The 25,516-nt window shown below is 41.9% G+C and overlaps 1 protein-coding gene across 1 annotated transcript; it reads right to left on the reverse strand.

Moving 5' to 3' along the window:
• Nucleotides 1-13,819: 13,819 nt before the first annotated feature.
• Nucleotides 13,820-15,792, reverse strand: LOC103223994 (late cornified envelope protein 1C). The gene is made up of 2 exons (XM_007977125.3): nucleotides 15,742-15,792; nucleotides 13,820-14,576 (listed from the first exon to the last, which is right to left on the reverse strand). The coding sequence occupies exon 2, from the start codon at nucleotides 14,552-14,554 to the stop codon at nucleotides 14,198-14,200; it is 357 nt and encodes a 118-aa protein (XP_007975316.3). The 5' UTR covers nucleotides 14,555-14,576; nucleotides 15,742-15,792; the 3' UTR covers nucleotides 13,820-14,197.
• Nucleotides 15,793-25,516: the final 9,724 nt, after the last annotated feature.

The raw sequence follows: 25,516 nt of genomic DNA on the forward strand, positions 1-25,516 counted from the left end.
TGTTATGCCAGTTAGCATTCTAAATTACAAGAGTAAGTGATCATTTCCACACAGCTTCAACTGCAATGTTTCGTGAGCTAAAAATCTCACAAAAAGCTGATGAACCAATAGATGAGTTCTCATCCCTAAAAGAAGAGCTATGCTTTCTCTTTATTAATGAGATTAAATTGCTTTTAAAATGTAATTTCAGAAGTTATTGATTTTCTTCATTATTTATTTGAGAATTAAATATGAATTCTGCCAAAACTTTTATAGGAACATTTGTTTACTCAATTTTCATGAACTCTGTTTCTTACCAATATGAGTCATCTCCCTATCACATATATTATAATTTTCCCAAGTTAATTTTTTATCCTTCCATGCCTTTAGTGGTACTAGCTGATACTTGGAATTTAATTTTAATGTAATATGGTTAACTGTACCACATTTTCACTTATGTATTCTAGATTTTGTGTTATTTTGAAAATCCTCTCAATAAATTAACTACATTTTTGGTGTGTTATTGCAATTGTGGTTATACAGCTATAAATAGCTGACAAAACTCATTTAAATTTGCATTTAAATTTATTGAATTTTATTGCATGCAAATTATACAGCACTAAATGTGATTTAATTTTTTTACAATGCAAATTCATTTCACCTGTGTGCATGTACATATGTGTGTGTGAATGCATGCACATACAATACGGAGGAGAAGTCCAGGGAGATTGTTAGTGGAAGGAGTGGGGAAGGAGGAACACAAGAGTGAAGAGGTGACAGTGGGAAGGAGGATGAAATTGGCCTCCTGGCCATGCCTGAGGGACACAGTTACAAACACGAAAGGAACCAGAAGTTGAGAGAACAATGCTTCTTAAAACTACTTCAGTCCCTTGGTTTAAAAGGAAAACACAGAAAGAAGAAAAAACACAAAACACACAAAAATGCAAGCTTTTTCCTCCTGAACCCTTTCCCCATCCCCTGTCCACCAAGGCCTCAGCAGCCACCAGCAGACACAGGGGAGCAGAACAAGGATGACACAAACGGGAAAATCAAGCAGGCTAGTAACAAATTGGGGAGCAGATTCTGGACTTTATTTCTTCAGTTTAGGCAGCAGGATACAGCAGTGTGAGCTGCGCAGGAACTAGGTGTGTGCTTTGGGATTCCCAGGGAAGCCATGGATATGCAGAAGAAAGTCTCTGAACGCCATTAAGGAGAAAGATTTTGGGTTTCCTGACACCAGACCAGAGGGATTCTCCAGGCAAGACTTCAAGCTTTTGCTGGAACCTCTCAGCTATTCAGGCAGAATCGGAAGGAAGAGGAAGTCAAGGTCCACTTCAGCAACAGCCTCCAGAATGCTGGCCGCTGCCCCCTCCGCAACAGCTGGATCCCCCTGAGGGCTGATTGCAGCAGCCAGAGCTCTGAGGTCTGTGGCAGTGGGACCTGCGGCGCCTGTGGTGGCTCAGGCAGCAGCCACCTCCCCCAGAGCTGCAGCAGCCCCCAGAGCTGGAGCCACAGCAGCCTCCGGAGCTGACACTGCAGCAGGAAGAGACTGGAGGGCACTTAGGGGGACACTTTGGGGGGCATTTGGGTGTGGGGCACTTGGGAGGGCACTTGGGAGCGCACTTGGGAGGGGGCTGGCACTGCTGCTGGCTCTGCTGGCAGGACATCGCGGCAGTAGGTACTTAGGAGCTGAGGGAGAGTCAGACAGAAAATCAGACCTAGGCAGAGGTCACCCCTGCCCCTCTGACACTCTTAACATGACTTATAGAAACATCATATCCAGTAGTTTCACTTCCAATACTTTCCCCAAATTCTCTCATCATCTCTTTGCAAGCTCTGGATACCCTTGTGTGTTATCTGTTACACAAAATAGTAAACTAAGACCAAACAATATTACAAAATGCATTTGACAGTCTAAAGTGTTGTAAGTGAATGAATAAATTATTCCGAATATGTCTTCACATCCTGAAATTATATGATTTATAGATCATTTAGGGAAAATTATTTCTTAAAGAGAAAAAATAGTCACTACCTTTTGTAACTTGCAAGGTAGTTTTACTCTGTAAGATCCATATTACGAAAGATCTTGGATATTCTTGGCTCAGTAAACTCACTTTGTTGAAGCAGAGACAGAAAAAGCCATAAATTCCTGCAGCCCTGGAATTTGAACCCTGGCCCCCTGATCTCAGGCTGGAGCTCAGACTTCCTCAGCTCACCACCTGCTAAAGCTGATGGGCTGGCATGGTGGGTCTCAGGCTTGGTGTGTCCTAATCAACCTGAGAAGTTTGTGAACGAATCTCAGACCCATAAAAATATCAGTTCCATAAGCCCAAAGGAGCCTCTGGTCCCCTGTCCATGGCTCCAGCTCTTCCCTGCAGACAGGGACAAGGTTGTATTTTCAGAGGTGGGCTTCCTTCCTGTGGCCTATCAGAGTGCCCCAGGTCTCTGTGCTTCAAGGTTTCCCATCCTGAGGGGCCTGCTCCACCCTAGAGCAGTGTTTTCAGAGCCCAAAGGCACAGCCAGCCCGTTCTTCTTTCTGTCCCAGTTGTTGTCAGTCTCCTCCCTGTCCCCCGTTCCATCAGTCTTCTCAAGAAAACTCCCCACCTCTAACAACATGGCCTCCAGCCGCGGAGGCCCTGCCCACCACCCCTCCTACCCTGATCTGAGCATCCCTCTGTGGAAGCCCCTGCTTCTGTTCCCAGAGGACACATACCAAAGTCACAGGCAGCACAGGGTCCTTCAGCACCTCAGGAAGTGAGTGAATAGGGTGCTCTGGCCCTGAGCCCTTTTATCCCAGCCTGAGTTTCTGCCTCCTGTGGTGAGACAGGGCCTGGGCATGAGAGGACTCACCTCCTGATACCCACATGGGTCCTGTGATGGGTGGTGACCGGCAGCTCCTCACCTGTCTCCCTCCCCAGGCTGAGGGCAGCTGCTGCTGGATAGGAGTAGGGCTGCTTAAAAAAAAAGGGTGGGGACAATTTATACATGACTTTCTGCCCCATTCTTCCTGGTAAATCCCAGCCTTGACTGCTTTTTAGTTCTAGTTTTTGCACGTTGGCTCCCAATTCCTTTGTTCCTTCTTGTTGCTCGTGGAACTCATTGGCTCTTGGCATCTGGGTTTGGACTGTAATTTAGAGATTCTTTCGCATATTCCCACTTAAGTCTAGGTAATCCTCCCAGGCTACCAGGGGTCAGCTAACTTCTGTCTGCAGCCCAAATCTGCCTGCTTCCTGATTTGGATAGCCTGCGAGGTTTTTATGTGTATAAATTATTGAGAAAAGAAAGCAAAAAAGGAAAATGTTTTACAACATATAAAAATTATATTAAATTCAAACTTCAGGCTTCATAAAGCTTTATGTCTCTGACTCAGAGAATGAGCCACATTCTTTATTTTATTGATTGTGTCTGTGGTTCTTTTAACACTACAATGGAGAGCTGAGTAACTGGCATTGAGGTGCTATGGCTCCCAAAGCCTAAAATACTTATTCTCTTGCAGTTTGTGGAAAAAAAAAGAAAGAAAGAAAGAAAAGAAATGCTGACCCGATGCATTCCATTATATTTAAGAGCTTGCAGTCAGACAGGCTAGAAAACTGTCCTGGTTCTGCCATCTAGTGTCTGTGTGTACTTGTGAAAATTACTTTACTTGACTCCTTTTTAGTTTGTTGTTCTTGTTTCTTCCTCAGTTTAAAAGTACAGATAGTGATACAGATATCTCTAAGGGTATTGTGCCAGCCAGTAAAATAATATAAGGAAAGAGTCTGGTAGAAGGTCCGTGAGACGACAGACCCTTAAAAAATGCGATGCCTACATATGCATCAATAAAGGAATAGGTATCATTTTGAAGTCATAGCTGCTTTCCAAGATGGAGGGGGTGGGGTGTAAATCCGGGATTTGGGATTGTTCGGTTTTTTTGATTATTTCCTTTTTTAATGTTTAAGACCCCTTTGTTCTGCTAAGTATATTGATGTATTTGACTATGAAGTAGGAATGACTGTGAGTGTGAATAGGGAAGGCATTTGTGTGGAAGAGGAGAACTCTAGAACTCTATATTGTTCCACGTAGAGTGAAAAATCCCGGAGTTTCCAAGGACCCTATATCAGGAAGGAGGGAAGGGCACACATGGGGAGATGGAAGGGGAAAGGGGGACTTGGGGGAAAGCCAGGCCTTAGGTGCAGGACACTGTCCAAGACATGGTGGGAGAGCCTCTAGGAGCTTTTCACCTCAGCAGCTCCCTCCTCCTACGTTTTCCCGTATTGTCTCTGCTTGAAAAGTGTTTTCTTTCCCTCTACTTTCAGTAGATGAAGGGAAAGCGCAGGAGTTCCTATCTAGTTCAAGTTTGTGTACAACAATATGGTGAGCTTTTCCAACATAAAACTAATTCATGAATTAGAAGAAGGCGGCGTACTACAGCCAGAACAAACATGTGAGGAAAAGCCCTCTCTTTCCTGTCAATGGTAGAAACACTGGGGGAGCATCTAAAATTCTCCAGAGCCTGGAACAATATCATACATTAGTGATATCTAGGTCATAAGCAGAAGAGTGAAGCTAGTTCACAAGTAGTTGCAAAATATAAATATGTTCGTCATATGTATTGGGGTATCCAAATAATATGTACACTAAATGTGTGTGTTTATATAAACATACACACATCATATATTTTATAGTGACTCTGTGTGTACATATTTTCTTAGCTATTTCTCTGCCTCTCACCTTATTGGTTTCTCTCTCTAGCTCTTCTTCATTAGAACAGTTCTAGAAATAATTGCCTGTGACCTTAATAGAATGATCAAACATCCCAATTTGCCAGCAACAGTTTGGGATTATGCCTTTTGTCTCAACATATATTATCATAAACCTTCTTTTGGATCTCAAGTGTGTGCCAGTTTGGATGAAAATGTAAATAGTCGTGCTACCATTGAACAAGTCTTCTCAAAGGCTTTTGCTGATTCATGATAAAGCCAAAACTCTTACCCTTCGCGTTCAAGGACCTGTGTGATGTGACCTTATTCTGTTTCTACAAATTTTTATTTGCTTTGCTTTTCTTTTTATTGTTTTTTTCTTTTTTTGAGACAAGGTACTGCTCTGTCACCCAGACTGGAGTGCCATGGTACAAATCAGAGGTCACTACAGCTTCGAACTCTTGCTAGGACTGCAGGCACACACCATCATGGCCCAGGTAATTTTTAATTTTTTTGTAAGTTGGAGTCTCATTATGTTGGCCAGGGTGTTCTTGAACTCCTGGTCTCAAGTGATCCTCCTGCCTCAGCCTCCCAAAGTGCTAGAATTATAAGCGTGAGCCACCATGCCCAGTCGACTGCCTTGCTTTTTTAGAGAAGAAATCCTCTTCAGCTGACTTGGCCAGTTAACTCTACTTTGAACAAACTACTCCTTGCCTTAATGTGTTTTGCTTTATGTGACATATCTCTGAAACAAGACTGAATATTTTGTCTGGATGTGATGTTTGTATCTTTTATCAGCACTTAGAGCAAGGATATGCATGTAATCATTTCATCAGCATTTCATAGCACCTGAGAGCTTGCCAATAGCTTTTCCATCTGACTGGAGATCATCCCATGTGGGATTGGCCCTAAGATATGCACAGGATAAGTGCTGGCCATATCCCTTGGATGCCATTATATTATTCAAGGATGATGTCTGTACTTAGGTTGTCCCAAAGGGCTTTGTTATTGAAGGAGAGGTCAGGGTATTGATTCCTTGGCTTACTCAGGAAGTACTGCTCATATGCCCAGCTCACTGATTCCTGGTATGGTGGGGCTGACACGCCACTGAGCCATGCCTCTGTCTCCAGGAAGGGCAGCGCCCAACAACAATTACTCTGACTTGGGTTTGGTGATAAATCAGCAGCGTGGTTGTAGTATCATGAGGACTCATTGCTAAGCCTTGGCTATTAGATTTAAATTGGCTGGATATCATCTCAATGGAAGAAACATTTCCTGATAAGTGATTGGCTTTCTGGGGTTATCTTTTCATGAAAGGTATCTACCTCTTATAATCTCAGGAGACGAGAGGACACATGGCTGAGATCCACAGGAAGTAATTCTAACTGTATGGACTTCACTCTGTTCCCTGGACCCTACAGCCCTTTCCAGAGAAGGATCTTGTATGTTAGCAGTTTTTAGTTTGTTCCCCCTTTTTTTTCCCCAAAACCTTTATTTTGTATTGTAAATTCCTTTTAATGCACACTTAGATGAAGATATTTATGTTTTCTAATTCATTGATAAAAAAAATTATTTTGAGTGAAAAAGGGAAAAGGAAATATAAAAGAAAAACAAGTGCATTTTTAAAACTTAGAAATTTACATAGCAAATAGCATCATAAATAAGACAGAAAGAAAAGTAATCGGTTGGAGGAAATTGCAATACATTTGCTAAGAATATAGAAAAACAGTCCTTACAATTCAATTGGAAAAATGCAAGTATGCCAATACAAAGAACAATCAAAGGCCATGAACAGGCAACACACATACTAGAAAAGAAACACAAATGGGAAAAACAAGTTAAAAATATGTTCAGTGTGTACTGGCATGGTGGTTCATGCCTGTAATCCCAGCACTTTGGGAGGCCAAGGAGGGTGGAGTTCAAGACCAGCCTGGCCAACATGGTGAAACTCCATCTCCACTGAAAATACAAAAAATTAGCCAGGCATGGTGGCAGCGCCTATAATCACAGCTAGTTGGGAGGCTGAGGCAGGAGAATCGCTTGAACCCAGGAGGCAGAGGTTGCAGTGAGCCATGATCGGGCCACTGCACTCCAGCCTGGGCGACAGAGAGAGACTCTGTCACCAAAAAAAAAAAAAAAAAAAAAAAAAAAAAGTTCAATGTGACTAATAATCAAAAAATGAAAAATAACAAAAGGAAATATTTTGGGTTTTTCTGATGTAGGTTGTCTATCCAGTTTATTCATATCAGATTGACAAAGATTTATTTCCTAATAAAAACTCAGTGTTGGGGAGGATTTGTGGAATCGAGCACTCATGTTTTATTAGTGTGAAAATAAATTGCCATAATTATTCTTCATTACAATGTGATGATTAATGCATTCAACACAAACTTGATGGTGTGTAAATGAAATAAAAAGTAAAATGAACATACTCTTTTTTAAAATTTATTTATTATTATTATTATACTTTAAGTTCTAGGGTACATGTGCATAACGTGCAGGTTTGTTACATCTGTATACTTGTGCCATGTTGCTGTGCTGCACCCATCAACTCATCAGCACCCATCAACTCATCATTTACATCAGGTATAACTCCCAATGCAATCCCTCCCCCCTCCCCCCTCCCCATGATAGGCCCTGGTGTGTGATGTTCCTTTTCCCGAGCCCAAGTGATCTCATTGTTCAGTTCCCACCTATGAGTGAGAACATGCGGTGTTTGGTTTTCTGTTCTTGTGATAGTTTGCTAAGAATGATGGTTTCCAGCTGCATCCATGTCCCTACAAAGGACACAAACTCATCCTTTTTTATGGCTGCATAGTATTCCATGGTGTATATGTGCCACATTTTCTTAATCCAATCTGTCACTGATGGACATTTGGGTTGATTCCAAGTCTTTGCTATTGTGAATAGTGTCACAATAAACATACGTGTGCATGTGTCTTTATAGCAGCATGATTTATAATCCTTTGGGTATATACCCAGTAATGGGATGGCTGGGTCATATATGGTACATCTAGTTCTAGATCCTTGAGGAATCGCCATACTGTTTTCCATAATGGTTGAACTAGTTTACAATCCCACCAACAGTGTAAAAGTGTTCCTGTTTCTCCACATCCTCTCCAGCACCTGTTGTTTCCTGATTTTTTTAATGATCGCCATTGTAACTGGTATGAGATGGTATCTCATTGTGGTTTTGATTTGCATTTCTCTGATGGCCAGTGATGATGAGCATTTTTTCATGTATCTGTTGGCTGTATGAATGTCTTCTTTTGAGAAATGTCTGTTCATATCCTTTGCCCACTTTTTGATGAGGTTGTTTGTTTTTTTCTTGTAAATTTGTTTGAGTTCTTTGTAGGTTCTGGATATTAGCCCTTTGTTAGATGAGTAGATTGCAAAAATTTTCTCCCATTCAGTAGGTTGCCTGTTCACTCTGATGGTAGTTTCTTTTGCTGTGCAGAAGCTTCTTTTTAGTTTAATTAGATCCCATTTGTCAATTTTGGCTTTTGCTGCCATTGCTTTTGGTGTTTTAGACATGAAGTCTTTGCCCATGCCTATGTCCTGAATGGTACTACCTAGGTTTTCCTCTAGGGTTTTTATGGTATTAGGTCTAACATTTAAGTCTCTAATCCATCTTGAATTAATTTTCGTATAAGGAGTAAGGAAAGGATCCAGTTTCAGCTTTCTACTTATGGCTAGCCAATTTTCCCAGCACCATTTGTTAAATAGGGAATCCTTTTCCCATTTCTTGTTTCTCTCAGGTTTGTCAAAGATCAGATGGCTGTAGATGTGTGGTATTATTTCTGAGGACTCTGTTCTGTTCCATTGGTCTATATCTCTGTTTTGGTACCAGTACCATGCTGTTTTGGTTACGGTAGCCTTGTAGTATAGTTTGAAGTCAGGTAGCGTGATGCCTCCAGCTTTGTTCTTTTGACTTAGGATTGTCTTGGAGATGCAGGCTCTTTTTTGGTTCCATATGAACTTTAAAGCAGTTTTTCCAATTCTGTGAAGAAACTCATTGGTAGCTTGATGGGGATGGCATTGAATCTATAAATAACCCTGGGCAGTATGGCCATTTTCACGATATTGATTCTTCCTATCCATGAGCATTGTATGTTCTTCCATTTGTTTGTGTTCTCTTTTATTTCACTGAGCAGTGGTTTGTAGTTCTCCTTGAAGAGGTCCTTTATATCCCTTGTAAGTTGGATTCCTAGGTATTTTATTCTCTTTGAAGCAATTGTGAATGGAAGTTCATTGATGATTTGGCTCTCTGTTTGTCTGTTACTGGTGTATAAGAATGCTTGTGATTTTTGCACATTAATTTTACAATGTGTGAACATTTAGAATTTCATCTAAGGAAATAAGGGAATGAAGGAAAGAATATATGCATAAGAATGTTCACAGTAGCAAATTAGAAATAATAGGAGTTCAGAAAGTTTTCAGAATACAAGATCAATATTCTTATATCTCTGAAAATAATGGAAGATAAAAAATTTAAAGATGTGATTTTAAACAGAAAAATGCATGTTTTATAATAATATGTATATTTTTAATGAACTACATACTCAGGAAAAAGGATCACATGACAACAATGAGAAACTGTTTCACACTGATCACTGGACAATTATATAAACATCTAATATCACACAGTGTTGCCAGTATGTGAAACAACAGGAATTCTCACACTAATGGAGGGAGTGTGAGCTGGAGATCAATGTGACAGCATATTGTAAAGTTAAAGACGAGCCTATCCACAATTCAATTGTGTGATCCCTCAGCACATATCCTAGAGAGACGTGCCTAGGCATGGATGACAGAGAATTTTAAATAGTGGAATCATTTAGATTTGCAAGATAATTAGAAACAATATAAATATTCATTAAAAAGAGATTGCTTAAATATGTAGTAGTGTGGTTGTAAGGTGAAATATTACATAGCAGTAAGAAATACACACAGCTAAGCCAATTAATAGGAATATCTCACAAATGATTCTGTGATAGGAAAGCAAGTTTGCATAAGATTTCATCAAGTGTGTAATGTTTGAGTTGAAAATATGTAAACTAGACTGCGTATTTTAAGGAAATTTATAATGTAATAGAAGTTTAAAGAAATACATAGGAATACTTAACTCCAAACTCAGGATATTCCTCTGGAGGGCAGGGAGAAGATAGACATCAAATGTATAAAATTGTTTACCTCTTTGTTGGGTGATGTGTAAGGAATTATTTATTAAACAAGTATTTATACTTTTTAAATATCAATTTCTCATAACAATTACAGATATTTTAACTAAAACTTTAAATAAGAACTTCTAAATTTTAACTTTTATTTCAATAATTTAATTTGAAATTTAATTTAAAATTCTAACTTTAAAATGTATATATATATAAATTGTATACATGCCCTTTTAATTATTAAAAAAAGTGAAACATTTTGTCTTTTTCTGATGTAGGATGTCTATTCAATTTATTTATTTATATCAAATTGGCAAAGATTGAGTGCCTAACAAAAAATGTATTATATTTTATTACATGAAAATTCTGAAATAGTACTCATTGAAAATCTTTCAATAAAATCAAATCTATGTGTGCAGGAATCTTTTTTCTGTTTGCTCACTAGTATGTCTCAACTATCTAAATAAACTCCTAGAATATTTTAGGCTCTTAGTAAACATTTATTGAATATTTTATTTATAGTGTTATGGCTTTCTAGTTTGTTTCTTTCATATGATTTTGGATGTACTGAAAATTCTATTTTGATGGTATTAGATCTATCAAAATTTGTCACTAACATTTGTTACATTTCTTTTGTGTATAAAAACATTTTTCCATTGTGAGTTCTACTTTGTGATTCAATTTTAAAAATTAGCTCCTTAATCCTCCAGAAACTTGTTTTGTTAAAGAATATATTTCTTTTTTTCTCTAGTTCAACTTACTAAATAAGCCATCCTTTCTCCACTGATCTATATGCTAACATATTTAAAATTCTTTTCACACAAAAGCGTCTCCTGGCTATTTATGGTACTCCATTTCCTCCCATCATATGTGTTCAAGATGAAGACATTTTCTTTGCACTTGTTTGTTTTATTGTGCAAAAAATCATAAGGTCTTCAAAACAGCCCCTTTCATCACTCTGAGACCCGTGGAGATGAGTTTTCCTGAGTTTCTGTGAAGCTAGGGAGGGAAGGGAGAATTCTCAAAGGACTGTGATGGGGCCATCTCCTTAGGATCCTGAACAGTGTCTGTCTTTCTGCGGAAGGTCCACAACACAGCCCAACAGATACCACCCTAGGAGTCCACTCTCTGGCTATCTGTCATGCATTCACTGAGCAGAGGAGGGAGATGGTGCTGGCATAGATAACTGTGGCAAATATCTTGAATAAATACTTGCATCTAATTCTCTGTGCCAGAATTTCTGACTTTTAAACTGAGGCTAAAAATGGACCTGCTTCATAGAAATTTCAAAGATTAAATAGTATACTGTGAGCACATAGTGCCTGGTGTATTGAAATTGCTCAATCACTGATGCTTCTTGTAATATTACCCATTCATCAGAACACAGAACGATAGAGTGTAAGAGATGTTCTTCAGGGAATGAGCAGATGGGAGTCAGCAAGGTGGCTGAGAAGGTTGTCTTTCCCCTAGCGGCCCAGGATGATGGCACTCCTCTGCCACTGGTCTGAGTATCTAAAGTGGGAGGAAGTGCTCAGAGAGGGCTTTCTGGATCTTCTCATGCTGCTTGGACGGTGTCACGATCCTGGTCTCAAACTGAGTGGGAATTGTGGAGCATTTGTATGCATGAACAGGAGGGTCTTGTTAAAGTAAATTAAAATGGACACCAGACCTGAAGAGTCCCTGGACAGACAAAGCCAGTTAGGCCTCATAAATGACCTCAACTTTGCTTGATCTCCAAACATAAGGGAAACGTAACTTAGGTTATTTCTTGTAAATGCCTGTATTAAAGAAAAATGATACTTCAAACCAACCAATCAGAAGCTACCAGAGCTACCTTATAATTATGCAACTAGGGACTTTCAGCAGGATAGACTGAGTAAGAAAATGGTGTAACAACAACCAATCGAATATTTTCTTCACTTTACTTTTGTGTTTGCTTTATAAAAGCTTTCCCCTTGTGTTCTCTTGACAGAGCCCTCAAACCACTTTTGGGGTTCATGAATTGCTGTTTGCTCAAATAAACTCTTTAAGATTGTATTATACCTCAGTTTACCTTTTAACAGTCCCCACAGGTGGAAAGCAGAGAAGGAATGAAGTCCAACCCCACTCCTTGATACTGGTTTGTGGACTCATCAGAGAGCCAAAGAAGAAGGGAAGACTTACAGGGACCCTGCAGAAAACTGATGTCTTTAAATTTAAGGAGCGCCTGACCTTGAAGCATCTGTGAGTCCCTGTCTAAATAGCTCTGGTCCTTGGAGCTTGGAAAAAAGAGGAAAGAGATAAAAATGTTGTCACTTTTAGTAGGAGTACTGTGAGATGTCCACTCCTCCCTGGAGGAAGCCTTCTCAAGTTAAAGCACAGGTTCCCCTGCCTTAGGGAGCCACAGGACAAGGAGAGAAGCCCAGCCCTTCTCCTCAGAAATCCCCAAGGATGGTGTAATACCCATATCCTCTGAACTCAGGAAGTCCTTACCCAAGGCCTATATGCTGACTGTGCCTATGTAGTATCCCTGATCCCAATGCAGAGAGGCCTGGTAATACAGGGGTTGCAATTCATAGGGATTCAAACTGCCTTTTCTTCAGGGACTCCATGCCAGATGGGGAAACAGGAAGCAAATCTGGGTGGTTCCAGGAGGAAAGGACATAAGAAGTCATGATAGGAGAGAGGATAGCCTGAGAATACTAATATTGAAGGACTGTAGTGTTAAAATAGTGTGAAAGTAGAGGAAATATGAGGGAAGCTTCCTGGAAATGGAGGAAGCTGACTGATATTCATCCAGGATCCAAACCTCAGGACAGTCATCAGAAGGACTTCTAGAAGCAGAGAGGCAGGGTGTCTTTCTTTCACAGAGTTGGACATTGCTTCCAAGCTCTTGACACCTGGGATGAACATTGGTGTGTTTGTATGTGTGTGTGTGTGTGTGTGTTTGTATCTGTGTGTGTGTGTGTTTGTGTGTGTGTGTGTGTGTGTGTGTCTATAATTTATGACTCCATTTGTATAGGCAGTGGAAAGAACAGAAACTCTTTGAAGTTCATTTGCAGAAGTGAGCTCAAAGGTTTATTTGTACTAGAGCAGTCTGCATTTTTAAAGTACAAGCTACATGGAATCATTTTGCTACGGTTGCTGAAGGAAGAGCATGGTAAAATTCTTTGGGAGAATAGATGGGGAGAGAGTGAGGGTATCAGGAAGAAGGAGGGTGACAACTGAGTAGGATAATATCTGTCTTCCTTAATAACCAGGGTTATTATGTCATCATCGCTCCACTTTGGTCCTTCTTTCCACATCTGGCCTTGTGATGGAGGGTTGGGACTGCCAACCCTATTTCTCTTTGCCGGCTGTTTCCTGGAGTCTCTGACAGTAGGGGGAGCTAGAGAGAACTTGGAGACTGACAGAGCTACAAGGACCAGGCTTCCTTAGATTCCCTTAGAATTCTCCAAGTCACCCCAATATTACTTCTCACCCCAGCAGGAGCAATTTATCCCAGTAGCAACAGTAGTTCCAGTGTGCAGTTTTTCCCACTCACAAAACCAACCTTGTTGGGTTGTCATGGAGACAAACCCTAGGACCAGCACCAGCTTGTGCCCCTCCTCAGAAGCCTGAGTCCAGACACATAGGGCCCCTCCTCTGAGCTCAGGGACCCCGGCACTCTTGAGAAGGGCCCCTTTCCTAGAGGCCTGAGTTTCAATTCATGGGAAACTGCTCCAAAGTCTAAGTTTTGATAATTTCAAGACACTCCCTTTCCCTGCCATTGGTAGCATGGTGGCAATGACAGTTACTGCCTCCACGAACTCTTTTTGTTTACTATTGGTCTTGTCAGTTCTCTGATGCCAAGAAAGCAATTCTTTATATAAACTTCTGTCTGTTAAAGTAAATCTCATAATTCTCTTTCCTGACTTGACCCTGGCTGAGGCACTGAGCGGCGGGGATCAGCTCTGGTGAGGACCAGGAGTTGAAGGAGTCAAGCAAGCTATGCTGCTTCAAGGCCCAGATAACCGGGTGATGGAGCTGAGATCAGGCATGCTTATCCCTCTCGGCACATTTACAGGCAAGAGTAATGCAGTCTAGAAAAAGATGATGAGCACATTATTTGTTTTATTGTTTCATGCACAATGGAGATTGCCAAGGAAATCAGGGGAATGAGGTAAGGTCTTCTATTTGGTGTTTCCAGGCCAGGTGCACAGATGGAATCAGAGGCTGGAAGATGAATTTTTGTGAGAGGGCAGATTTCTGCATTCTAGGTCAGAGGAATATTCCAGGACAGAGTTTGAAGTCCTTACTAAAATGTCCCAGCAGCACAGCCAGGCCCAAGGAAGATGAAGTTGCACCTCTCATGCCTCTAAATCTGCTCTTCTAGGCACAAGGTCCACTTCAGCAGCAGCCTCCAGAGTGCTGGCCGCTGCCCCCTCCGCAGCAGCTGGATCCCCCTGAGGGCTGGCTGCAGCAGCCAGAGCTCTGGGGTCTGTGGCAGTGGGACCTGCGGCGCCTGTGGTGGCTCAGACAGCAGCCACCTCCCCCAGAGCTGCAGCAGCCCCCAGAGCTGGAGCCACAGCAGCCCCCAGAGCTGGAGCCACAGCAGCCTCCGGAGCTGACACTGCAGCAGGAAGAGACTGGAGGGCACTTAGGGGGACACTTTGGGGGGCATTTAGGGGCGGGGCACTTGGGAGGGCACTTGGGGGTGCACTTGGGAGGGGGCTGGCACTGCTGCTGGCTCTGCTGGCAGGACATCTCGGTGGCGGGTGTTCAGGAGCTGAAGGAGAGTCAGACAGCAAGTTAGACAGAGGCAGAGGCCACCCCTGTCTATTCTTGTCCTTTCTGCATTATTTCTAGACCCTTCATTTTGAAAGCCTTATATCAAACCTAGAAAAATTACCTCTAATGTTTTTATCACTCTCAGTGTTTACCAAGTGCTTTCATTCATGGATTCTCACTTCAAAGCTTATTTGAGATGTTGTCCTGCAATATATAATCTCCAAATATATGTAAATAAAGTTTCTGCTCATTAAAAGCTCCTAAGTGTGGGAGAGAAGGCCAGGAAATAAATTGGCTCCAGGCCAACATTCATTCTATTACATCACCAAGAATTCTAAAAATGTTCAATGTTGGGACCAGTTTAGAGGTGAAAAATCTCTTTAAGGAAAAATCAAAAGGAATTTCTATTGGAAGAACTGATGTATTTCGGTTTGCAGAAATAGAGAAAACTATAACCGCAAAGGACGTTGGAGTCCATTTGTTCCAACAGACTCAATATATATATAAAGAAACTGAAGCCAAAAGAGGTAACTTCACTGGCCCAAAGTTATTCACTAGCATGTCACATTTGTTCCTGGGTCCCCTGGTTGCCATCCTGGGCTCTGCCCTTTAGCACATGCTGCCTCCCCAGGCCTGTCCCCAGGCGCTGTCACATGCCTTCAGTGTGGACTCAGTTTTCCACTACAGATCTTCCTGTTGGCATCTAACAAGATCCACAGGTGTCTCTGATCCTTTCTTCCTCTAAGTAGCAATGTCCTCAGCATATCTTTTCTACAAATAAGTATGTCTGTATTTCCAAAATTATATTCCCCCTATGCGACCCACTCCAGCGTAATCTAGTGGCCAATGTGTTTATTCTCTAAAACCAGAGAAACACACTGAGCAACTGAAAACAATTTGGTTCCTCTAACTCTGTGTCATACAGCCCTCCAGATCTTACCAGTTCTTCTTAATCTCTCTCACTCCACCCCACCCCTCTACCTCCTCTTTCCAATTTTCTTCCCCTGCCCCATTCCTTGCCAATCACAATTCCAGGCCCCTGAGGCCCTGACTAGACTCTACGAGACTCTACTCCTGCCCTGGTCTGAGTATCCATCCCCTCCCTCCCTTGCCTGAGCATTCCTCTGTGGAAGCCCCTGCTCCTTTTCCCAGGGCACACTTACCAAGATTACAGGCAGCACAGGGTTCTTCAGCACCACAGGAGGTGAGTGGATGAGATGCTCTGGCCCTGAGCCCTTTTATTCTGCCCTTGGGTGCTGCCTCCAGCTGTGAGACAGGGCCTGGGCATGAGAGGACCTGCCTCCTGACACCCACATAGGTCTTGTGATGAGTGGTGACTTGCAGTTCTGCACACACCTTTCTTCATGGGTGTTCAGGGGAGCTGCTCTCAGCTAGGAAAGAGTTTGGTGGAAATGGGGCTTGTGGTGGGTGAAAATGAACATCATGGTTCCTGGAGTCCTCAGTGGCCTATATCCTATGAAGATGGCTCTCTTCACAGTCTTGTAGTCACGCTTATGAATTCTGCACAAACAATCCCTTTTTCCTTCCATCCTAGATACTAATTTTCCATCTAGACCTTTGGCTCCAGATAGCTTGGTTAAGAATCCACAAGACTGCATTGTGGGGTTTGTCTGTGCACACATGCGCATGTGTGTGCTTCATAGTAGTTGAGAAAAGAGGCTTTGGAGACCCTGGCCAAGTACTCAATATTTTTGGTCATTGGCTTTCTGATATTTTAAATACAGATAATAAGAGAAATATCTTTTTTGCAGGATTTACAAATTAATTAAGATGGCAAAGGGGAAGTAGCTGAGATAGTATGTGGCATGTGGTTATAATCAGGAAATGGATGGATAGATAGATAGATAGACAGATAGATAGATAGACAGACAGAGACAGACAGACACAAAGAAAAATAGAGGGAAACCTGAGATTTTAATGGACATTGGGAATTTTTAAAGCCACAGGTGCCTTTTAAGTTACATGGCTCTTATTAAAACTAAAGGTCATTTTTTTTTTCTCCCACATGCCTCAGTGAATTGGGCTTTCTGAAGGTAGATACAGAGCGGGTATAAGAAAAGAGGACTAAAGAGATGTATATTGCCCTAAATTACAGCATAAAAGAATTTGCAGTTTCCTGAGGAAAATCTGAAGGGATGAGGTAAAATAAAGATGGGAAGGGTGAAGAGAAGAGAACAGCCAATGAGGTGGCTTTAAACTGTGACTTGGAGTGGTGTAGCTGGTATAGACAGGAATAGACATAGTCAATATTTAATTTGAAAGTGTTGGCTTTGTTGCAATACACATTTCCTGGGTTTGATTTTCCAGTTTCCAAATTAACCAAATGCAAAATGTAAAAGTGATAAACCAATATTTGAAAAATAAATGTGGTCAAAATTATATATAATATCAAAGAATGGTTAGATGGTTTTAGCAGATTATAAGTTGCAGAAGAACAGATTGGTGAACTTGAAGAAATTGTTTAAACCGAACTGAAGAAAAGGAAAAATATTGAAAAAATGAACAGGTGATCAGAGACCTGTTGAATAATATCAAACATTCTAGCACCCATGTATTTAGAGTTTCAGGAAGAGAGAATAAATAAAATGGGGGAGGAAATATATTTTGAAATCATGGTCAAAAACTTTCCAAAAGTGATAAAAAAATTATTAATCTATAGGGCCAAGAAATTAATAAATCCCAAGCAGGATAAATACATAGTAAGCCAATAAATGGTACTATAGGTCCAGAAAGAGGATACCAATTAGTCTTAGAAGACTGGTGGAAGAGAGAGGGATTCTGAGGGAGGGTGTCTAGGACAGGTTTGTTAAGGGTGTCTGATAGGATACAAGTTTTAAGGGGTGGTGAGGTTTAGATAGCTTAGAGAGATGGAGATGGTAGGGAGTAGGGAGGTGTATGGAGAAGAAGTGAGGGGTATGACAATATGTACAGGGCAGGAGAGGTCTTTTGTGGTTGAAATGCAGGGCATGTGATAGAGAATAAGGCACAAAGTGCAGCTAAAAGAAAGACTGGATTCAGCCTGTGGAAAGTACAGGGCAGGAGGGGCAGGTGGTCTTTTGTGGTTGGAATGCAGGGCATTTGGTAGAGAACAAGGCACAAAGTGCGGCTAAAAGAAAGACTGGGTTCAGCCTGTGGAAAGTCCATTGTCAGGGCAAGTCACTGGCCTGTCTGCATTGAGTGTTCACCAGAAATCCATCTCCTGAAGCCTTTAGTTTAATTTTATTTTTTTACTTACAGGTTTATTGTTTTAGACTGGGAAGAATGATCACATCAGTGCTGGATTCTAATATGGAAGAGGACTTTTAGGCAGACCCTGCAAGAGAGGGTGACATGGTTTGGCTGTGTCCCCACCCAAATCTCATCTTGAATTGTAGTTCCCAGAATCCCCACATGTCATGGGAGAGACTCATGTGAGGTAATTGAATCATGAGGTTGGTTACCCTCATGCTGCTGTTCTCATGGTGGTGAGTTCTTATGAGATGTGATGGTTTCATAAGGGGTTTTTCACCCTTTGCTTAGTACTTCTTACTGCCGCCATGTGAAGAAGGATGTGTTTCCTCCCCCTTCCACCATGATTGTAAGTTTCCTGAGGCCTCTCCAGCCATGTTGAACTGTGAGTTAATTAAACCTCTTTCCTTTATAAATTACCCAGTCTTGGGTACATCTTTATCAGCAGCGTGAACACAGAGGGCAACAGCCGTAGAAAATGAAATAAGAAAATACCATTGATGATACTTGCCAAATATTGCTACATATCCACACTCTCATAGTCACAGTTTCCAATTCTGGCACCCCTAAAAACTGAGTTTTTGTCTGATTGTTGACAATATTCATATGGTGGCAAAAAAAAAAAAAAAAAAAAAAACCTGACCTGAACAGAGAGTGAGCTCACTTCACTTTGCTGTAAATATTCTTATGTTCTGTTGTAAAAATATAAATGTCCTCCCCAAGGGGAAGGATCTGTGAAGCCTTAGGGATAACAGGTGGTCCTGGACTGCCCACCCTCACCTTGCCTGCCTAACATGTGTTCAAGTCCTTGGTTCTAATTCCATGGTATTGAGACTGAATATGGCCAATTTTGAAGCACACTTGTAGTGTTACTAATGAATTCGATTCATTGTATTGCCCTCCTTAAAAAAAAAAGTTCTAAATTTCAAAACACATCTGTTGCCAAGGATCTAGGAGGAGTCATTGGAGGAACAAATAAATCTAACATTTTTCAGGAGTAACAATCTATCTCTAATAATCACTACTTTATTTAAGAGAACCTTGTATCAGTCTGTCTCCCAAATTCTCAGACTTAAACAAGCCTCAGATTCTCCCCATTTTTAACTGACACCCCAAGATTTTCCCCACTCATAATCGTATCACCAGCCCTAATTCATAATGTGCTCCTATACGTGTTTTTCTTTCTTTTTTTTCTTTTTTCTTTTTTCTTTTTTTTTTTTTAACTTATTCTCAACTAGTCTCCTGTATTCAGTGGGTAACCAGGAGAGCAGTCGTGGGCACCCAGAAAAGCAGCAGTGGGCATCCAGAAGAGCATCTGTAGGCCTGCTCTTGAAGCCCTCCCAAGGGCCCTTGTGCATTTTTGTCTTTTTCTCCTTTTACCCATTAATCCCATTGACTAATCATCAATACAAATAATTCCTCTTTGTGTTAAAATGGCCTGTGTTACACTTTTCCAAGACAATAGAATTTCCTGCTTATATTTTTCAAGGTGCCACTAGCACTGCATGGCAACTAAGTAGGAAGGTTAGAAAGTGAGTGTTCTGAGCTCTTGGACAAGTTTGCCAAATAATGATGATAATTACTGGCACAGATAATCTACTCACAATTGCCATAATAGCCAAGATAAACTACTCTTCCATAATCAGCATGCAGATCCCTTGGGGAAAAATAAAAACCTTCTGTATATCCTTAAAGTTGTAATTGCTTGCGTGTATTTGCATGTATTCCTGCCTTACAGAAAATTTTTATTTTTCATGAATAGGAGGTTCTTGGGATGGAGGCAAGGGGAAGATGTGATTCACTGTTGGCTTGGGATGGCCTTGAGGACAAAGCTTAAGACTTTCCTCCAATTCAGTGGTTCTCAATGGGGTGAGGTTGGGGATGGCCTGACTACCACACCCCAAAAGAGGGCATTGGACAATCTGGATAAGTGTTTGATCATCACAGCTGCTGTCATCTAATTGGTAGAAGCCACGGATGCTGCTAAGCACCCTTCAAATCACAGAATAGGCCTTCGCTAAGAAAGAATTATGTTGTCCAAATCGTCAGTAGTGCTGAGGATGAGAAACCCTACTCTGGTACAGGAGGATGAAGACTATACTCACTGGAGACACCTCCTGGATTTCTCACTGAACAAAACAAACCTCTGAAGAATGCTGATGAAATGCTGTGGAAATCACTGGTGAATTAACTTATTGCTCAATCCGGATTTCACATTCAGGCCAGGTCAAGGAAGGACACCTTTCAGTGACTAAGGACCCAATCCCAATTCGAGCCTAAATAGTATTTCTGATTGACTGCAAAGCCTCCCCTTTCTGGTATTTCCTCTCCCTCTGGTTGAACTAAGAAGCCGTGCTGATGGCACACTGGCTGAGTGACGTCAATACACTGATGACCCTCTGTGATGGCTGCTGACGTTGCTGTGCTTAACCCCACCCTCACCCTGGCATCTGGGCTTCCTTCCCCCAGATCTTATACTTCCTCTAGACTCAGTGTTTTGCTTAAGGCATTTTTCCAATTCATCCCTTCCCTGTCCTCTCTGCTATTCCATATCCCACCACTGCTTCAATTCCTCCTCCTTGAAGCTTCCTGCTTGCCCCTGCTGACCACGTGCATCCCTACATGTGCATCCCTGCGGCTCATTCAGTCTGCTCCTGCCTGGGCTTGACTAACCCTTGTGGCCCACCTCCTTCTTCAAACAGGCCGTTCTCCAAGCCAATCATCCCCCTTTTCTCAAGGTGAATATTTCACTACCAAAAGCAAATACATTTTTAGTGTTTTATGATATACTGAATATTTTAAATAGCTTATCTCATTTAATCCTCAGTGTGATCCAGACAGGTGGACGTATTTTCAGCCACATTTTATAGATGGGGGAACTGAGTGCCAGAAAAATTGCCTAAGTCACGACTTCTCAGCTAATGAGTGGTAGAACTGGGTTCAAACCCTCCTCTCATGATGCCTCTTCCATGCCCTTTCCATTGCTGAGTGTTTAGGCCCCACAGCCTCTCAGCCCCTTCTTCCATACATCTAGCTCAGTACTCCTCCACTTCTTATATGGTCTGGGATGCCTGCCCAGGTCATCTTCATAGCTATATATGTTCTTATTTACAGATTAGTTGTATGTTTTGATTTATTATATAATTTTTAAAAATATGCCCAGTATTTATTTGTTTTTCTCTGCTAGACTTTGAACTCCTTGAGAACGAGGGTCTTTGTTTTGTTCTCTGACCTATCCCAATCATCCAAAATACCGTCTGGCACATAATAAATATTCAATTAACAAAGACTAAATATTTGTTGAATGCATGGAAGAACAGTATGTTTCATTTCCAAACAGTTCTGATTGTTACTTTTTCTTTATTTCTAGCTAGAATCTTCTTACAGTTTCCATGCATTGCATCTGAGCTCTTTGTTTTACCAAAAAAGCTGATTCTTTTTCTAAATGAAAGCACTATAAATAATGCAGGATGGAAGCATGTTAGTCCTTTCAAAATGCAGTGTTACTCTTCTTTCCACAGGGAGGTAGATCAAGTTTTGGAGCAAGATTAACCTAGGCTTGAATTCCATCACTTATCAGGTCTTAGATGTGTGACCAGATAAGCTAGTTAACCTCTCTAGATTTTGTGTCTTCTAATGTCTGCAAAATGGAGTGAATGCTATCACCTTTCCAAGTTGTGAGCATGAGGAAGGATTTCCCACCTCAGATGGTGGCTAGTACATAGTAGTTCACCATCTTCCAGCCCCACACACTTGACCTGAGCTGACCACAGTGCTCAGGTGTGCCCATATCTGTCCAGGCAGAATGACACCATCACACAGAGCTATTCAGAACAAGAGTTCATTGCCATTTGGCACAATCTCACTCTTGGTCCACACTAAGATTCTAATCAACCAAAATTTCTTCATGTGTGCAACTGTGCATATACCCACTCAGCTTCTACAGGTATGGCTAACCGTTAATGTACATTAAAACTTAATGTTTACCTTAATTACATTTTATCTTGTCAAATTAAATTCATTATTCTTACCCATGTTAAATCAGAATTTTACTCTTCAATTCTCCTTCACGACTTGAAGTAACCTGAAATTTAAGCCAGTTTCTTTTCAAGTTTCTCCCCAAGGTGTTGATAAAAAGTTCATTACAACAGGGCTGAGAATGGAGTCCTGGGACCAGCATAAAACTTCCATATAGTGTTAGGAACCAGGAAGGATATTTAACTAGTGAGGACCTACTCCTCATCGGGCTGTCTGTCACTAAGTCAATGATGTTGATAGCATGCCTGCTGTTATCTCTGAGAGGGGAGAAGACTCCCCTCTCTCCTCCATCATCAGCTAACTGCCACTCATTTGTCTCATCTCTGACTTGTAGTTGCCTCCTATAGGCCCTGGACTTGCTAAACTGCCCCATCTGTTGGTTTCCACGGTACTCTGAGCCTCCCATATTGAAGCTTTTACCATATTATTGTCTGCATTGCTCACTAGTGTATCTCCAGGATCAATACCAGTTCCTGGAAGATAGCAGAGCCTCAATAAGTATTTGTCGAGTGAATGGATGTGTTGATGCAAATTCATAAATGGTTTCCTCCCTCCCTGATGGGCATGCACTAGAGAATAGAGGAAAGGTGTGGATCTAGCTCAGGGTTCCTATGATAAGATGTGATGGGTAGAATTGGCACAGCTTGGGTTATTCCTAGGCCTCTAGACAGGTCTAGCTTAGCCTTCCAGAACAGGAAGTGCCATCTTTTGGAGGAATGAGCTGGATGATCTCTGGCAATGAGAAGCACATAGATCATCAGGCATCGCCCCGTCTTCCTGACTAGTCTCAGGCATAGGCATGTGGATCCTCTAGAATCCATTCATGCCATGCCAGAATTCATGATTCCGATTACTGCTGTCTACTTATGAATTCTAATATGAACAGCTGAGCTATTCTCTGGTGCATAACAGTTGTATTTGTTTATGCACTAAAGGTTGTTATAATGTGCAGGACAAACTGTGGGATGTGGAATTTCTTTCTCTTAAGGTCCAGGTAATGCCTGGGTAGAGGAGAGATATACTATAGCTAGGCCTGCATCTCCCATATGTCTATAACATATGCCAGATCCCCTCATTCTGGGTGCTTTTGGTGGCAGTGAAGTTGGGGATTTAACTGTGAAAAAGAAAGAGATTCCTTCATCTTAAGGTGCTTCTAGACCAAGAGGTGGATAATTTGTGTCCCCACATAGGCAATTACATAAAACCTCCTACAAGAAACCAGTTAACAGTCAGCTCTGTCTTCACCACCACTGCCACATCCTACTCATGCTGGGGCCAGACGTGTACAACTTTCAACCCTCCTCCTAGGTATTGAGTAAGCTCACACACCTGGGTATTCATTATAGAAATGGTTTTCACTTCTGATTGATCAGAATAATTCTCGAATGCAGGTCCCCGATTTTCATTCTGAAAGTTCAAGCTAAGTAGTTCTAGGATGTATCCCGGGATTCTGTGTCATTAAGTGAGTCTCCCAGGTAATTTCCCTCTAGCATACTGCCTTCCACAAAAAGGAATTTTAGATAACCCACTTGGTCTGGAAGGAACTTCTGAGAACATCTTTCATTCTACAGTGAAGATTCCACAGTGGAAAGCTTAGAAAGAGAAAAAAGGTACAGAATTGCAGAAGAATGTAAGCAGGATTCCAAAGTGAGAAGCGTGATCTTCAGTCCCAGTCTCTCTCATGTTCTCCCCCTCTCTGGGAGCCAGGCCCCGGTTCTGAGGCAGCATGGCTGGATGTCAGGCATGGACGTCTGGACTGATCAGTGCCTCACACTTTGTGACTTGGCCAATTCATGGGCACTTCTGAGCAACAGAGTTCACCAGACTCTGGTACAGAAGCTACACAACCTGTGTGCTGCCTAACATCCGTGTAGGATTTGAAGAGGAGCCTCTCTGGTTGGTTTTCGAGTACATTGAAAGGTCTTATAAATGGTCTCTTTTGCTCTCTTGGGTCTTCAGCCTTGGTTCTGGAGTCACTTTAAGTTTTGTTCAAGTGGTTGACACAAAAGGAGAGGTCAGAAAGCCAAGATGCCTGTCATCAGTGAAATGGTGAATGGTGGAGAGTAGAAGAGATGACAGGGATCATCAAAGCTGTTGCTGAAGGACTTAGGATATCCTAAAGCATATTCTGGGGCCACAGCTCCTGTTGCCAAATGCATTTTAAAAGCTCCAAGCTTTTAAAGCAGACAGTTAGACACACAGACACATAGACACACAAAAAGAAACATGAAAAACAGACACACATCCCTGTGTGCCTTTTTCCTCTGAGGTGTTTGTCTCTGGCTGTAGAAATGTTCTGGGGGCTGGCTCCTACATAGCCCTGGGCAGTGAAGAACACCAAGCCATTAGGGATTTCTTGGCTCTGCTCCAGGCTGGCCCAACCAAAGACCCCTCTATTCTACCATCATTCTGGGAACCAGAATCTATCCCCAGAGGATGGTGCAGACCACAGAGCATTGCTCATTCAATAAAGATCCTGGATGGGGACCTGTCGCCCAGACCTAGGGGAGGTCAGGACTTCTTAGAAGTGACCACCACCTTGGCACAGCCAGTTATGTGTTTCTTCAATATTTTGCAGGAGTGAGTGGTCAGCCCCCAAGCATCCCCAGGCAAGGGGTTCCTTGTCTAGCAGTTTGTTTTCGAGGACATGGGAGAGATCTAACAAGAATCCCTTCCCAAACTGGAGCTTCCAAGCCTCTCCCTACCCTGCCCTCCTCACTCCCACCCAGAGGCCTGGGTAATGGAAACCTGGAGATGCTCTGTGGGGCCAGATTCAGGTCCTGCCAAGCCCCTGGGGAACGTGCCACACGGCAAATTCAATTCTAGAGCAGCTTGGATTTTAAGGGAGGAGGCGGATGTGGAACTAAATAACCTATTCAGTGACTGAGAGAACTCCAAGATTGCATTGGGAAAATAATTGGGTTAAAACTGGAAAGATCTTTGGAAGAGGCAGGGACTATGACTAAGATCCAAGGTGCCATGTGTGGTATTAAGGAATGCAGACTGGGAGTCATGAGTGGCCGTATGGCTTGGGCAAGCGCTTAAACCCTGAGTGCTTAGGTTTTTAATTCTGCAAAAGGGCAAAATAATAATGCCTGCCTGACTGAATATTATGGGAATTAGAGGATGGATAGATATGTAGATACGTGTCTGTATACACACACACGTATATACACATACTATATATGTATATTAATATTCTATCTGCATATGGCATTTCACCAAACCAGTGATGACCAAATGTTCCTGGGCATCAGCAACACCAGGAGAGCTTGTTGAAACACCGCTTGCTGGGCCTTGCTCTCAGAATCTTTACTTCATTAGGTCTGGGGTGATGCATTTCATTTGCATTGCAAACAAGGTCCTAGGTGTTGCCAATGCTGCTGGTTCAGGTACCATATTTTGAAGACCAGTATACTAGGTTGTGCACTGAGAGTAAACAAGGTTATGTCTATCTCTCTACCCAGGGCCATCCTAGCAGATGAGCAATAAATATTGCCCAATAAATACATGAATGAATGGATTTCACATGAAGGGCCTCAGTTTTCCTTTACATGACACACGGTTCTACTAGTTGGTTTCTGAGGTCTCCACCATCAGCCTGGCAGAACTCGATTCCTTGGGCAAGGGAGATGCATACTCAGAGCCAGG

This window comes from Chlorocebus sabaeus, chromosome 20 (assembly GCF_047675955.1).
Source record: "Chlorocebus sabaeus isolate Y175 chromosome 20, mChlSab1.0.hap1, whole genome shotgun sequence".
Lineage (NCBI taxonomy): Eukaryota > Metazoa > Chordata > Mammalia > Primates > Cercopithecidae > Chlorocebus > Chlorocebus sabaeus.